Raw genomic sequence first — 15,742 nt, forward strand, 5'->3', positions numbered from 1 at the left:
TAATAATAATAATAATAATAATAATAATAATAAAGGAACATATTTACAAAAAGACTATTTAAAACGCATAATTCAAGCAATTAAAATCAAGATTAGAATTTTGTTTTAATCAAATATTGTATTTAATTTTATGTGTAAAGGTAAATAAACACATTTTAAACAACTTGAAAAGGAGTTTAATCTCAACAGAGGAGTTTTCATATGATCTTGTTGTTAGTTCTAATTTTGCATATGCTGAATATACATAAAGACGCTGTAATTTTAAACAATAATATAGCACATATTACAGGCGTTTTTCTTTAATCACCCCGGAATGCGGAATGTTTTGTCATTTGCGTGTTTTCAGTCGAAAGATTTATGTGACGGATCAAAACAAAACTGCAACTCGCCGTCTAGTTGGAATAAACTATTTTACTGTTTCCGGGGGCGTATTTAAAAATAAAATAAAATTAACGCTTTTGTGGGCCTGTGTTAGCGTCACGTTGAAGTAGATTATCGTTGTTCGTTTTAAAAATATCTGATTACTAAATTGTGACTGTATCACGTCTACAATACTATTTTAGCGTGTCGTATGTGTTTTCTGCAATCCTCTAAAAGCCACGTGCTTTTACTTTGAAAATCCCTGCAGGAAGTCGCTGTGGTTGTTATGGAAGCGACGACTCTGCGATTTTTGTTTTCTGTTCTTGTTCTGTGCTGTTGGTTTGTGAGACAACATGGCAGGCTTGGAGGTGTTGTACACCTGCGTCACAGGTAGCCTGACTTGTCCTCAGGACGCCCTCGTGTGTTTCGTTCACTGGGAAATGATCAAGGGAGGATACCGGTGCATCGGTTCCGGAGACGAGGTGGGTCGAACTAGCTAACTTAAGCAGAACCAGAAGAGACAAACCAACAACACATTCTGGTTTTATTTAAACACATTTAAGATACGAGACGAACCAAGTTAATGCTGTTTGTTTACTTTTAGATCGTAGTTTGTTGACAGCCTCTGAAGTCCCTCTGAGTTACAGTTTTGATTTAAACTCTCAGTCTGTGGGAATAAATGTTAGCTTTGCTACATTAGCAGGAGGATCAGGATGGAAACTGAAACTGTCCTGCAGGCGATTCAGAGGAAACCTCCGCTGAGTTGGTTCTTCTTCCTCCATCTAGGTGACCTTTGACCTCCTAAAGTTCTGCATTGAGTCATGTTTTAGTCCGATTTTTAGTCTCGTGCAGTTGGCACGCGCCATTTGGTCTCATACTAAACAAATGGACTTTCCGCAAAAAGTGTCACGTCATCTTTAGCGCGGGGGGGGGGGCACAGAAGCGTTTGAAAGAGAGGGTGTCTCACCCCCCCCCCCCCGCCCCCGTCCCTCCCCCCAGCCCCGCAGCGGTGACCGGAAGTCGGAGCTCCTGCCTGCAGACTGGAGCAGCAACAAGGAGCTGTACAGTCTCCGCTACGAAGGCGCGGACGCAAAGATGCTGCTGAAAGCCGTCCCCGTGGACTCTGCTGTGATATTCAACCTGATGGTAGGCATGGGGGGGGGTCCTTCAGGACATGAGGGGGTGGGCACTCTGCTGGAATGAGGGAGAACGAAGCATTAAATGCAAAAAGTCTGCAGCGAACCTCACATCTGAGACGACAGAGAAACAAATCTGAAATTTAAAAACACAGAGGCCGCTTTTAGGTTTCATGGCAACATTTGGCTCGTTTTAGAACATCAGACGTGTTTTGATGATGTAGGGAGCACACAAAGGCGTTATTTATCATCTCAGAACTGTTGAAAGGTGAAGATTTAGTGGAATAGCTTCAAATTAAAAAAATAGAGAGCAGTCAGAGATTTTAACAAAGGTTTTCTGAATGAAGATCAGATGGCTTTAGGTTTGAACTTTGATGGTTTTCTTTTATTTTGATTTCCCAGCAGAAGTTCTGAAAAGGTCTTCAAAAAGAAACTTAAACTAGAAGGAGCTGCATTTCTAGAAGAAAATGCCGGTTAAATGCTGTACTGCTGAATGAAAATGAAACTTAAAGGGGAATAACGGGCAAAAAATAAAGAAATGATCAAAGTTGACCATAAATAAAGTGAAAACAGCACAATAACAAAAATGTTTGTGAAAAATGCCAGAGCCGGGTATCAAACCAGCGAGCTTCTGCACCAAGGATTCCCCATTTATTTAAATGGAGGCAGAAATCCTGGAATATCTGGAAAAGTTCAAGGATTTGAAGGACCAAAAGTCACAGCTGGAAAAAGCTGAAAGAGCCGAACATTTGAATAGATGGATGGTTGAAATAGATGAGTAACTGTAGAAGATAAGCTGCAAAACATGGCTGAAGATACTAGAATAAAGAGAAACAGGAAAACAATAAATATTTCTGAAGCAGAAACCTGGTGAATATATTATGTGTAGTTGTGCAGTGAGTCGGTACAGCCCTCTGTCTGTTTCTTCAATCTTTATTATGGTGGCATGTTATTTTTCTGTTCCGTTCACGTCCTGCAGACATGTGGACTCGTGTTGTATTGAACATGAGTCCACGCGTCACGAACGTCACAGAAACTCTGAACAATCGTCGTTCAGAAATGCTGACGTCAGATTCCAGCTGAAGGTAACGGCGGTGTGACGGCGTCTGCTTTCTGTGTGTCTGAAGAACTGCAGCACGCAGCAGGTGACCGACCTGACCGTGAACATGAAGGATCACGTGGACGCCGACCATCTGGACACGTTTGACAGGTCGGTGTAAAAAAACGTCCCCCACAGGAATCAGCAGTTCTTCCTGTTTTCAGTCCCTCAGGGTCACAGAGTCACAGGTGAGGAGGGCAGACCATAAGAGCTGCGGGTGCAGAGGTAGCAACCCTGAATCTGGATGAAATGATTGACTGAAGGCTTTTATTCTGAAGGGTTTTCATAAATGGAGACGGTTTGTCAGAGAAGGTGAGGGCTCAGCTGCTGCCCCCCCAGGAGAAGAAAGCAGGGAGGAGGAGTTTGCGGGAGGATGAGGACGAAGCAGGAGGAAGGAGGAGGAGAGAGGAGGACGACCCTCTACGCATTCCCAGCAGACGTCCTGGTCCGGGAACGCAGCATCCATGGTTGGGAAATTCTGGCATTGATTTGATCACAGCGATGGGATAAAGAAGTCTTTATTCTCTCTTTCTAGAATATTTCTATATTCTGAAAGTTAAAAGAAATGACGTTAAAGTAAAAATCAGGAATAAATTCCTGTTATTTTCTCACAGAACTGAATGAGTTGTTAGATCCGTCTGAACTTTAAAGGATAAAAGCAGAAACAAGTCTATCTAAAGATGAGCTTTTATTTTGAAAGGTTTATTCTGTCAGGAAGGAAACAGTCATCACGGATGCTGTGCTGCTCCTGATGAAGGTGAGGTGATTCTTCATCATTTGATGAACGCTTTGTTTTTCAGGCGTGAGCCTGCAGTTCCGCCTTTTGCCACTGGGGGAGCAGATCTGGATCCGTTCGGGTGGGTGTGTCTCCTCCTCTAAAACTTCCAGATGTTTGTGAGTTTCAGCCAGCGTTGTCCTAATCCAAGGATTTGGGATGACGGATTATCAGCCTCCGGCCTCGCGGACTCACAGCTTTGACCTCGAACGCTGAATCTCTGAACAGAATCTGCTGAGTCAGCATTCGATGGTCACATGACGCCTCACTTTGACATTTTCCTCCTTTTCTTTACCGTCTTTCTAAACTCCTGAGAGGATTACATCTGGAATTTGTGTTGAAAGCCTTATTGTTGTTTTTTCTTTGAGTCGGTTCTGTAGGGTTCTGTTGGGTTTTACTAGAGCACTGTGGGGTTTTATTAGTCCACTGTGGGGTTCTGTAGGGTTCTTTGGGGTTCAGTAGGGTTCATGGGGATCTGTGAGGTTCTGTAGGGTTCAGTGGGGTTCTGAAGGGTTCTGTGTGGTTTTGTAGGGTTCAGTGGGGTTTTGGAGGGTTCTGTGGGGTTCTGTTGGGTTTTATTAGTCCACTGTGAGGTTCTGGTGGGTTCAGTGGGGTTTTGTAGGGTTCTGTGGGGTTCTGTTGGGTTTTATTAGTCCACTGTGAGGTTCTGGTGGGTTCAGTGGGGTTCTGTGGGGTTCTGTGGGGTTCTGTTGGGTTTTATTAGTCCACTGTGAGGTTCTGGTGGGTTCAGTGGGGTTTTGGAGGGTTCTGTGGGGTTCTGTTGGGTTTTATTAGTCCACTGTGAGGTTCTGGTGGGTTCAGTGGGGTTCTGTGGGGTTCAGGGGGATCTGTGAGGTTCTGGTGGGTTCAGTGGGGTTCTGTAGGGTTCTTTGGGGTTCTGTTGGGTTTTATTAGTCCACTGTGAGGTTCTGGTGGGTTCAGTGGGGTTCTGTGGGGTTCAGGGGGATCTGTGAGGTTCTGGTGGGTTCAGTGGGGTTCTGTAGGGTTCTGTGGGGTTCTGTTGGGTTTTATTAGTCCACTGTGAGGTTCTGGTGGGTTCAGTGGGGTTCTGTGGGGTTCAGGGGGATCTGTGAGGTTCTGGAGGGTTCTGTGGGGTTCTGTTGGGTTTTATTAGTCCACTGTGAGGTTCTGGTGGGTTCAGTGGGGTTCTGTGGGGTTCAGGGGGATCTGTGAGGTTCTGGAGGGTTCTATGGGGTTCTGTTGGGTTTTATTAGTCCACTGTGAGGTTCTGGAGGGTTCAGTGGGGTTCTGTTGGGTTTTATTAGTCCACTGTGAGGTTCTGGAGGGTTCAGTGGGGTTCTGTGGGGTTCAGGGGGATCTGTGAGGTTCTGGAGGGTTCTTTGGGGTTCTGTAGGGTTCATGGGGATCTGTGAGGTTCTGTAGGGTTCAGTGGGGTTCTGTAGGGTTCTGTGGGGTTTTGTAGGGTTCAGTGGGGTTCTGGAGGGTTCTGTGGGGTTCTGTTGGGTTTTATTAGTCCACTGTGAGGTTCTGGTGGGTTCAGTGGGGTTCTGTGGGGTTCAGGGGGATCTGTGAGGTTCTGGAGGGTTCAGGGGGTTCTGTAGGGTTCTGTAGGGTTCATGGGGATCTGTGAGGTTCTGGAGGGTTCAGTGGGGTTCTGTTGGGTTCTGTTAGTCCACGTGAAGCTGGAGGAGTAGCTCTGTGACTTCCTGGCTTTCGGTTCCGCTGGAGCCTCCTTTTCCTGAGGAGAACCTCCTCAGAGAGGATTGACCCGTTTGCAGTCTCGTGTCAGAACCTCTGAAGGTCGTGTTCCAGTCAACGTTCCTGTGTGCAGAACCCCTCTGGTTCTGCTCTGGTTCTGCTCCTGCAGAAACGTTCATCGTGTCCTTTGTCCTCCTGACTCGTCCTCAGATCTCGAGGTGGGGGCGGGATGATCGTGGACCCCCTGAGGTCGGGGTTCCCCCGCTCCGGCTTCGACCCCTCCAGCGGCATCCCGGACATTCTGCCCCCCGGAGCCGTGCCACCGGGAGCTCGCTTCGACCCGTTTGGACCCATCGGGCGGCACAGACCAGGGTGAAGGCAGCACTCGTGTTCTCCTGCATGTGATGATGGTTGTTGCAGCCAAAACCCAGAGAGACACACGTCTGTGCGGATTCTGAAGAATTTGGTTCTGATTTCAGAGAATTGGGTTTTTTTAGAGATTTTCTCCTAAAATGACTTTAAGAGAAGAAAATCTCTTGGAAAAGTTTGATCCGCTGCAGCACAGAGTCCTAAAACAAACAGACAAAGCGCTGCGTTGGGTTCTGGTCGTGTTCTGGGCGGTTCTGGTTCTCTTTTGATGACCTAAGCTGCAGCAGAAACCAAAAACCTGAAACCTGTTTGTGTTTTTGCTTCCTAGGCCGGATCCGGACCACATGCCCCCCCCCGGCTACGATGACATGTTCATGTAGAGCTGAACGTGGGTGGTTCTGAAACCCTGACTCGGTTCTGACCCGCTCACTTTGCTCTCAGCTTTCAGGACGTGAAGTTTGAGGCTGCAGGTTCTGGTTGAGATAAGCGAGTTTGTTTTGGGTCGGAGGAGACGATTCCAGAAGGAAATCCTTCTGCTTGTCTCGGTGTTTGGAGCAGACGGCCCAGAAAACCGGACGGAGTTTGAGTTCTGAGCTTCGGGTCGGACTCTCGCTCCGATTTCAGGTTCCTGATCATTTTGTGGCTCATTCAGGAACACCAGAAATAAAGTTAGTTTAAAAAACTGTGAATCCTGTTGATGGAATAAATGTTTGAATCATTTCTCTGTGCTGCTTTCTGCTTGGGCCGGTTCTGTAGAAGCGGGTCGTTGTGGGTCACAGAGGTTTGACACTCAGAACAAAAATCTCTGAAGATTCTCTTTTTCTGATCAAGTAAAACACGAACGGTGATGAAAAAAGACAATCAAATTTAGCAGCAGATTTCAGACATGAAGGGTTACATTCTGTAAAAAAAACAGCTTTTCGGTTCCGACGGTCCAGTTTCAGACGGACAAAGTCCAGAACAACATCCTGAATTTTATTCTTCATCTGATTCCTCTTTTCTGGTCCCGGACCTTCTGTTCCCGGAACCGGTTCGGTTCTGCTCCTGGAACCGGTTCGGTTCTGCTCCTGGAACCGGTTCGGTTTCTGCTCCCGGACCTTCTGCTGCCGTCCCACAGAGATGCAGATTCATAAAATCCTAATTTGAGAGGTTTAGTGGTTTACCTGTGAATCTTTCTGCTCAGTCTGACATCCTGCAGACGTTGACAGACGTCATCATGAAGTCCAGGCTGCACGGTGGTGCAGTGGTTAGCGCTCTTGCCTCGCAGCAAGAAGGCCCCCAGTTCAAGTCCCGGCTGGGGGACCTGGAACAGAACACCAATGGGGGTCCTTTCTGTGTGGAGTTTGCATGTTCTCCCCGTGCATGTGTGGGTTTTCTCCAGGGTCTCCGGCTTCCTCCCACCGTCCAAAAACATGCTTCATAGGTTAATCTAAATTGTCCCTAGGTGTGAGTGTGAGAGTGAATGGATGTGTGATTGAGGATATTCTAACCCGTGACAGACTGGCGACCAGTCCAGGGCGTCCCCTGCCTTCACCCACAAGTGGCCAGGATAGGCTCCAGCAGCCCCGTGACCCCGAAAGGGAAAAAACAGAATTGAAAATGAACCATGAAGTCAGAGACTTTTCTGTCTTTCTCTTCATTTAACCCTTGTGCTATCCTAGGCACTTTAACGTTGGGAGTTGGGTCATCTAGACCCACTAGACAGTGCTCTGAACCTTTTTTCTTCAATGATTTGTGATCTTCACTGGTGTCCATGGATTACATGAAATCTTTCCACCTTTATCCACCTTTGTCATGGTAGGGAGAACACCTCAATGGAAGGGGGGGGGGGGGGGTCATAAGATAGCACAAGGGTTACACAAAACCATTCAACTATTACACAAGAATGGTACTTTGAAAAAAAGGTCTTTTAGTTCTGAACGGTGAAGTATGATGTCAATGTTCAGATCTGGTTGCCATGCCAACAGAGAAGCTACATTAATCACCTTCCAGCGTTCATGGGTTCACCTTCTGACCCTGCAGACGGACAGAAAAGCAGTGATGACGTTTCCATGACAACTGAGATGATGATGCAGAGGGTTGGATGGGGGATGTCGGCTGCAGCTCTTTCTGCAGGGGTTTGTGCATTGATGACCGTCGTCAGGCCTTTTGCTGTTTGTTCTGCTGCTGCAGCTGCAGCTGCTGCTGCTGCTGCCACTGCTGCTGCAGCAGCAGCAGCAGCTGCAGCAGCAGCAGCAGAACAACAGCAGCAGCATCAGCTGCAGCAGCAGCAGCAGCAGCAGCAGAACAACAGCAGCAGCAGCAGCAGCAGCATCAGCTGCAGCAGCAGCAGCAGTGGCAGCATCAGCTGCAGCAGCGGCAGCAGCAGCAGCTGCAGCTGCAGCTGCAGCAGCAGCAGTGGCAGCAGCAGCAGCAGCAGCTGGAGCTGCAGCAGCAGCAGTGGCAGCAGCAGCAGCAGCAGCATCAGCTGCAGCAGCAGCAGCAGCAGCAGCAGAACAACAGCAGCAGCATCAGCTGCAGCAGCGGCAGCAGCAGCATCAGCTGCAGCAGCAGCAGCAGCAGAACAACAGCAGCAGCATCAGCTGCAGCTGCTGTTGTTCTGCTGCTGCTGCTGCTGCTGCTGCAGCTGATGCTGCTGCTGCTGCTGTTGCTGCTGCTGTTGTTCTGCTGCTGCTGCTGCTGCAGCTGCTGCTGCTGTTGCTGCTGCTGTTGTTCTGCTGCTGCTGCTGCTGCTGCTGCTGCTGCTGCAGCTGATGCTGCTGCTGCTGCTGCTGCTGTTGTTCTGCTGCTGCTGCTGCTGCTGCTGCTGCTGCTGCTGCAGCTGATGCTGCTGCTGTTGTTCTGCTGCTGCTGCTGCAGCTGCTGCTGCTGCTGCTGTAGCTGCTGCTGCTGCTGCTGCTGCTGCTGCTGTTGTTCTGCTGCTGCTGCTGGTGCTGTAGCTGCTGCTGCTGCTGCTGCTGCTGCTGTAGCTGCTGCTGCTGCTGCTGCTGCTGCTGCTGCTGCTGGGAAACGGGGACCTAGAGGGACCAGACTCCTCCCAGCTGGGAACATCTTTCACGGCTTTGTCATGGTCCCACCTGTTTCTCTGAGGATGTGTTGTGATTAACGAGACTGAACCTGGGGGGGTCGTAATCCAGAGTTCTCCTTGAGTTTATCTCTGAATCCTAAACAGCTGAGCGTCACGTGACCTCCATGAAAGCGCTGAAGCAGCAGCGCTGTGGGTGAAGGACAAATGGGAAAGACTGTCGCCTGAGGTTTCCTGGAGGTGATGTCCTTCTCTCCTCTCAGAAACCCAGAATGTTTGTTCATGTTTGGGGGGTTCTGATGTCTTCCTGCTATAAAAAACAAAGAAATCAAACGCGGATTCGTTCAGCCGATCAGGTTTCTCAGGAAAATCTTCAGTTATTGCAGGAGTGAGATCTAATGATCAAACAGACCTGGAGACTGGAGCCTGTCAGACAAAAGTCCCCCCCCCCCATCCACCCATTTTCCATCCATCAGCCATTCCTGCTTTTCTATTGGAGAAACTCCGCCCACACTGTAACCTGTTCTCACCTGTTCTCACCTGGACTCACCTGCTCTGCTGGCAGGACGCGTTGACCCTCTGAGGAAGACGTCCCTGATGCTGGTCTCATGGTTTCTGACCGTGGACGTTTGTCCTCACAAGGACTTTCCGTGACACGTGAGACGGCCTCCAGCAGCAGAGCTGGATATAAATAGAGTCTGTGCGGTCTCAGAGACGCCGGCTGCTGACAGAATACAGATGGATTCACTCTCTGCTGCTTCTCCTGCTGACTTTCAGGAGCATCCCAGACGAGAAGAAGACGCTCCGGAGTCTTCATCGCCTGTCAGACACTTTCAGTGCAGCTGCTGCATTTATGCAGGAGGAAGTTTTATTCTCTTAATGAGGAAACATCACGTCTGTGAGTCCTTTTCCTTCTTGATTCTACACAAAACCAACCTTCATCCAGTCCCTGCTGATGACCCCCCCCCCCCCCCCCCCCCAGCATTACAGAGCTCCCTCCAACAAGCTGAAGAACTACCAGAAAAGCCTTCACTCCTCCTCCTCTTCACAGGAGAACCTGAGCTTCAGTTGCAGTCTTCAGGCTGAAACGTTCAGGAGGTCAGAGGTCAGAGGAGGTCAGATCAGGATCGACTCCAAACTCCTGAAGTTCAATAAAAGACCAACTTTTCTGTGACGGGTTTCCAAGCTGACAGTTTCAGATCTCACCTGTTTCACCTGCGAGTGAGATCAGTTCTCTGAACTCCTTCATTCCAGCCACAGACAGGTTTCTGACTCTCACAAATGTTCCCTCAGCATTTGCTCTGAAGATCCTCCAGGATGACGCCTCCCGTCTCCTGTGGGAACGCTGCTGTGATCAGGTGGGAGTTCAGTCTCAGGTGGACCTCAGTGAGAGGGAACAGGAACATCTCTGAATTCTAAAGCTCCTGATTGGTTCCCAGAGTCCTCCCAGGTGCTGTGGAGCACGAACAGGTGTTTGATCGGCAGGTGAACATTCAGGACTATTGAGGATGGTCTGTCTGCTTTCTGCCTTCTCTTGATTTGATCTGTTCTTTCTGGGTTCACACGTTGGTTCCTCTTAGTCTTTTCTGGTGCTTCATTACTTTCTGTTTTTGCTCCTCTGTTCCCACTGAACCTTTTCCAGCGTTGGACTTTGGTGTGGACCAAACAGCTCAGTGTGAATCATCCGTCCTCCTCCTCCTCCTGCTGTGGAGTCTTCAGCTCGGTGTGGGGGTGAAGACACCGACCTGCTGCCATTTGCAGGAGTTTCCCTCTGATGAAGCAGGAAGTCTTCAGTCAAAGACCAACACGGTCTCAGAGCTCCTTCTGCTCCTTCCTGCACCGCTGGTGGGTTTCAGCATGGAGACCTTCTCAGGAATCATGAAGGAGCCTGTCTGAAGGCCACACCCCTACCAGTTGAAAACGGGCCTCACAAAATCAGTCAAATGTTTTGAACGTTGGGGCCAGCAGGCTCCGCCTACTTTTATTGAGGCATCTGATTGGTCAGTTTATAACTTGAATAACCACATAAAAGAAATGCAGATTATTAAGAAGATGTTAAAGAAAGTGTCAGATCCAGAACGGTGGTTCTGACCAATAGAATGACTGAGGAACAGCTGTTCCTTTCTCCATAGAAGTCTATGGGAGTTTGGCTTCTTTGAGCCACTTCCTGTTTGGAACGCCAGGTGGCGGGGTCACTCAGTCCAGTTTTCATTGGTGATTGGTCACTGGATTTGGCACACACACAAGAAGGGACAGAAGTGTGTGTGTGTGTGTGTGTGTGCACTTGCATGTCTAGTGTTTTCCAGTGATGTCTGAGTGAATCTTTACTCGATTCTCATTGGTTTGAACAGACCGGTGTGTCGGCAGGTACTTTCATTTTTATTCCTTTCGGTAAACACATCGAGCTGCTCATCTTCTTTTCAGTTTTGTGCCATTTGACCAGAAACTGGAGATTCTGCTGCAAAAACCCAAGTGGATCTGTGACGTCACAACAGAGAGGATACAGTCATCAGGAGGATTTGACATTTAAAGCACTTTCTGAACACAAACGTCTCCTTTGCTTCTGTCATCCAGTAAATATGAACTCTCTCTTTTATAGTGAATACAATCAGAATAATCGTTAAGAGGAAGATTTCTGTCTACACTCAGAATCCGTCCGCTTATAAAAGTAAAAGTGAAAAACAGCTTTAAAAACACATTCATGCGTTCACGCCAAGAGCAGGAACCCGTCTCTGCTTTGCCTCAGCGAGCGTCTGGGTCCATCAGCGGCAGGTGAAGCTTTCAGGTGTCCCTGCAGCAGCAGCATCAGGTAGGTCAGTCCAAACACCCACGGGCCGGCTTTCAGGGCGAAGCAGCAACAGAAGGAAAGAGAACCGGCAACCAGACGGCTGTCCAAGCTGAGGACGAGGCTCCTGTTTGTTCTGCTGTGGAGCGTCCTGCCACGTCTGAGGGACTGATTCCTCTGGAGCTGAGGAAGGCAGGATTTTTGCTGCTTTTATTGTATTTTTGTCACATTCAGGGCGGCTGGTTTGGTGCTTTCATTCACAGCAGTGTTGGAGCATCACAGTCTGCAGTTTGAACGTCTCTTAACTGCCGTCATCCACCCGTCTGCGGTGGAAACATTGAGGTGGACATTCTGGGACCTGCTGCTCTGCCTATCACCTCCACATCTCCTCCTTTGCTGCCACCGTAACCTCTCATACGACTGATTCCAGAAGAGGAGCTGGATCTGTCCAGCAGGTGGCGGGTTGCTGGTGTCTCACCTGGATGACCTGCCACTCCCACCTACCACCTTATGGGGAGCAAAGAGGCCTAAAGAGAGGTCTAAACTCCACATGGAGCAGCAGCAGCAGCAGCAGGTCTTGGTTCTGGGTTTGAATCCCTGCTGGATTCTGCCTGAAAATAGTTCTGACCTTCAGCACATCCCACCAAACAGTCCTCCCCTCCGTCCCCGCCTTCCCCTCCTGCTGCTTCACCCGTGGCGAGCTGCTTCATCCTCAGGTTGATGGAGCCGTAAGTCCTCTTGGGTCGGACGAACGCCGCCCTGCGTCGGTACATCTCCCCCCGGCAGATGGAGACCATGAGCAGCACAGACAGGAACATGCCCCCCAAGGTCAGCAGGCCCAGGCCTGCAATGATGCACTTGTCCAGGTGGGACCCCAGCTGGGCGTAGTACATCTCCAGCTTCTCCATCTGACGCGCCGACACCGAGTCGGGGTCCACCTTGGCCTCCCTGGGGATGGTGTACGCGATGACCACCAAGACGATCCCACTGACCAGGAAGACCAGCGCCAGGATGAAGCCATAGTCGGCAGAACGGTCGTCCACCTGCCCGTCCTCCTGCCCCCCGCCTGCCTCCACAGCTCCTTCCTCCTCGTTGTAGGACTCTGGAGAACCTGCTGGATGCTGCTGCGGGACAGAAGGAGGGGGAACATTTGAGGAGAAGTGCTCAAAGAGTCCACATGAAAAGAGCAGGCGGGAAAGTGGGTCAGACACTGACTCACAAGGTTCTGGATGACCCCAAACCGCTGCTTGGGATGGGGGGGGGATTACATCATAAAACCAAATGATTCCAAAAATCTGCTCACCTTACTGCCGTTGACTGTGGGAGGCGAACGACTCGCTGGCTGCTGCGGGGTCTGCTCCTCGTCCTGCTGGTAGGAGGCGTTCTCGAACCCCCGGCCGGCGCCCCCCACCGAGGAACCTGACCGAGGCGCCGAGGCTGCCAGAGGAGACCGACCTCCTCGCAGCTCCTGGAGCTCCACGGCGTTCAGACACGACTCCATGGGCCTGCGGTCATGTCTTCACGGACCTGCGCTCCGCCGGCCGTCACTGAGCACAAAGGCAGAAGGAGCGGCGGCGTCGGTGGCAGGTGACCTCATCACATCATCTGACCTTTTCACTTCCCGACTGGGACTGTCTGGAACTGGTTTCAGGTCCAGAGTCCTGCTGAGACATCCTCTTTAGGGAGGAACCACAGCTGATCCCCTGCAGCGATTATGGTCAACCGTCAGGTGTGGGCGTCGCCCTCGCCAACCTGCCTGGTCTCACACACCTGCGCTAAATCTAATCAGACAGCCTTTACCGATCGCTGCAGAGGCCAAGCTGAGCTGAGCCAGGCTGAGCCACTTTATGCCAAGTCATTTCTAGCCAAGCCACATCAGATCCTTCTGGATTCCTCCCCTCTACGCCATCAACGATCTTCTCTGGACCTTCGGCCCGTCTGCCAGTTGCCTCTTCACCGGATCTGCCATCCACATTTCTACGTTCATTAAACTGCTCTACTTTTATCCCTGTCAGCTTTAACGGTGGACGTTAAAACAAATGATGACTGTAAAGATGCAGATTCCAGCCTACAGGACCACATTTTCCTGTTGAACAGCTTCTCCTGCAACAGAATCTGAAATGCAAAACTTTAAAAGTTGGGTTTTTCAAACTTCTAGAAGGAATCTCTCTGCATGTTAAGTTCATCCTTGATTTGCTGCAGAACAAGTTCAGAAACATTCTGGTGGGTCGACGTCAAAGCAACACGGAGCTTTAAACGGTGTGGAGAAGAACTCCATGTGCATTAAACCCAGAACCTTTGTGTTTGAAAACATCCTGAACAGAAGAAACACGAAGACATCCTTCCTCTCTTACTGACAGGTGTGTGTGTGTGTGGGGGGGTGTCTTACTTTGCGGGACTCTCAGGTCAGTTTGCAGGTGATGACGTTGCAGATCTCTTGTCTCAGCTGAGGCAGGTGACAAACGTCATCCCAGGTGTTGCATTCAGGGTCCCCTCCATCATTCCTGTTGAGCCAAACGACAGAATCAGCGGCAAAAATCTGCAGCTTAAGCAGATAAGACCCCCCACCCCCACCCCACCGAACCGACCCCGACCTGTTTATGGTGGAAACGCACAGTCATCCCACAGCGGGACTTTCATTCTAAACGCAGCACACCCTCTGCGTGGCCGCGTCACGCATCACCTTTTCTGCGGTCAAATCCACCGTCTTCCCGCCGGAGAGAAACGGTTCACGTCAGCCACCGACCGCCTCTCGGGCAGCGCGAGACGCCGGAGTGCCCGTGAGCGAGCGGACGTGCCCGCCGTGATCATCATACCGTGACCTTGTGATGCACGGAGCTGTTTGTCAGCGCGCGTCGGGAAGCACACCGCGGCGCACCGGCAGGCGCGCGCCCCCCGCCAGCAAACACGGAGACCGCGTCCGTCCGCGGGAACTAGCGCCGCTCATCCGGGGAGAACCGCGGGAAAGCGGGCAGCAACCGTTGACAAACCCCGCCGGAGGCACCGACCGGTCGGGGAGGCGACGAGATCACCGGAGACTCACCGAGGAACGGAGGGACTCACCTGGTGCTGATGCTGCGAGGAGTCAGACGGCTGAGGGCATCATCTGATGATGGATGCTGAGGGGGAGGAGGGGGAGGGAGCGCGGAGGAGACACTGACCATGCGCAAAGGCTGCGCGTGGATTTCTGGTGTCGGTTGAGCGGCGGAGTCACGGGAACGTCATGTTTGTGACCTGATTTCCTGATGAACCGGGGCTGCAGCGCCGCTGAACGGGAGCGACGGGGATATTTGCGTCCATCACCGGAAGTGCTCCGTTCGATTCTGTCTTTTATGTCTGTTGTCCTGTTTGTTTTTCGTTTCTGCTCTTGGTTCTCTCTGTTTTCATGGGGTCTAATAAAACATTCATTCATTCTCAGCATCTTCTGTCCTCTGAAAGTCTCCACTTGGTTCCTCGGGGGATTTCTGATCCTCTACACCAGGGGTCGGGAACCTTTTTGGCCAAGAGAGCCATAAACGCCACATATTTTTAAATGTAATTTCCAAAGAGCCATACAATAATGTAGTGTCCCTTTCCCACACTGAGGCACGGAGACTTAACCTCTTTTAAGGTTCTTTATTCTGGTGACTGCAGACCACAACAAACGCCGTACAATTAATTCAGCAACTCCTGAATCTCTCCCGCTGAAACGAGAGCGCTTCTCCCAACTTTATATTCCCCCCTCCCGCTCCAGCCCTCCCATTTCCCTTATTCGGCCCATAGCTGAACCCCATTGGTCCAAATTACCTAACAACAGGCTGAGCGACAGAACTGAGAGCCAATCAGATCTCTGCTTGATGCATTCAATGAACTCCAGAACTTTTAACGCGACCCAACAGCCACCCAGTCCAAGTCAGTAAGCAACGATATATTTAAAACTAAATATACAAGTGAATGTGTGCATTTGATGTAATTTCAACATTTTTAAAGTACAATAAGTCTGTGGATTCTTTTTAATAACATTGTTATTCTGTTGCTAATAAATGATGAGTATTTCTCGTGGTAGTTTTGCTGATGGTTTAGTCTGGTTGATACGTGGTGAGTTTCTGCTTCATGCAGGCGTTGAGACTTTAAACGTGATCGTAGGTCTGAATGTTCTGTAGATGTGAGACAGACATGGAACCAAACACACACTCACACGCTGCAGTGAGTGACGGGAAGCGGGTTTTACGTTTTTACAATCCCTGCGCGATTCACCTGCTGCCTGTCCCCACAACACCCCCCCCCCCCCCACCCTCTGCTTTCTTCCTCACACATCCCGTCCCCGCAACTGCGCGCTCTTTCTCAGAGACGGGAGCGCGCACTTTTAGGCACGGCAATTCACAGGTTTCCAGTTGGTACAAACTCTGTGAAATTATAGATAATTGTAAACTTATAGCGCTGGCGCAGATTTTTCTCTCCAAGCACCGCTACTACTGCGCGCCTCTGGCATCGCATCGCGCCCGAGAAGAACTGGACTAATGATTAAAAAAAA

The 15,742-nt window shown here is 50.1% G+C and overlaps 2 protein-coding genes and 1 long non-coding RNA gene across 9 annotated transcripts; 2 read left to right on the top strand and 1 right to left on the bottom strand.

Moving 5' to 3' along the window:
- The first annotated feature begins 608 nt into the window (after window positions 1–608).
- psmf1 (proteasome inhibitor subunit 1) lies at window positions 609–6,139 on the top strand. 2 transcript variants are annotated; one of them, XM_023955348.1, is made up of 7 exons: window positions 609–842; window positions 1,360–1,506; window positions 2,624–2,706; window positions 2,874–3,062; window positions 3,396–3,452; window positions 5,261–5,422; window positions 5,748–6,139. In XM_023955348.1, exons 1-7 carry the CDS (start codon window positions 714–716, stop codon window positions 5,797–5,799), a joined length of 819 nt encoding a protein of 272 aa, XP_023811116.1. In that variant the 5' UTR covers window positions 609–713; the 3' UTR covers window positions 5,800–6,139. The 2 variants fall into 2 exon arrangements, with proteins under 2 accessions (XP_023811116.1, XP_023811117.1); XM_023955349.1 differs by lacking the exon at window positions 1,360–1,506.
- LOC144992240 (uncharacterized) lies at window positions 3,459–5,254 on the top strand. Of its 3 annotated transcripts, none has more exons than XR_013656138.1 (3): window positions 3,459–4,536; window positions 4,717–4,925; window positions 4,984–5,254. It is a non-coding gene; the product is annotated as an uncharacterized LOC144992240 (long non-coding RNA). The 3 variants fall into 3 exon arrangements; XR_013656136.1 differs by having other exon boundaries at window positions 3,459–4,296; window positions 4,346–4,925; XR_013656137.1 differs by having other exon boundaries at window positions 3,459–4,176; window positions 4,226–4,925.
- Window positions 6,140–10,802: 4,663 nt separating the features above from the next.
- tmem74b (transmembrane protein 74B) lies at window positions 10,803–14,481 on the bottom strand. 4 transcript variants are annotated; one of them, XM_020703645.2, is made up of 4 exons: window positions 14,293–14,481; window positions 13,619–13,733; window positions 12,533–12,776; window positions 10,803–12,350 (listed from the first exon to the last, which is right to left on the bottom strand). In XM_020703645.2, exons 3-4 carry the CDS (start codon window positions 12,728–12,730, stop codon window positions 11,769–11,771), a joined length of 780 nt encoding a protein of 259 aa, XP_020559304.1. In that variant the 5' UTR covers window positions 12,731–12,776; window positions 13,619–13,733; window positions 14,293–14,481; the 3' UTR covers window positions 10,803–11,768. The 4 variants fall into 4 exon arrangements, with proteins under 4 accessions (XP_020559304.1, XP_011474011.1, XP_020559302.1 ...); XM_011475709.4 differs by having other exon boundaries at window positions 10,803–12,353; window positions 14,293–14,431; XM_020703643.3 differs by lacking the exon at window positions 14,293–14,481 and adding an exon at window positions 13,913–14,108 and having other exon boundaries at window positions 10,803–12,353.
- Between the last annotated feature and the right edge of the window lie 1,261 nt (window positions 14,482–15,742).

This window comes from Oryzias latipes, chromosome 5, assembly GCF_053564925.1.
Source record: "Oryzias latipes strain Hd-rR chromosome 5, Olatipes_Hd-rR_3.1".
In the NCBI taxonomy this organism is placed as follows: Eukaryota; Metazoa; Chordata; class Actinopteri; order Beloniformes; family Adrianichthyidae; genus Oryzias; species Oryzias latipes.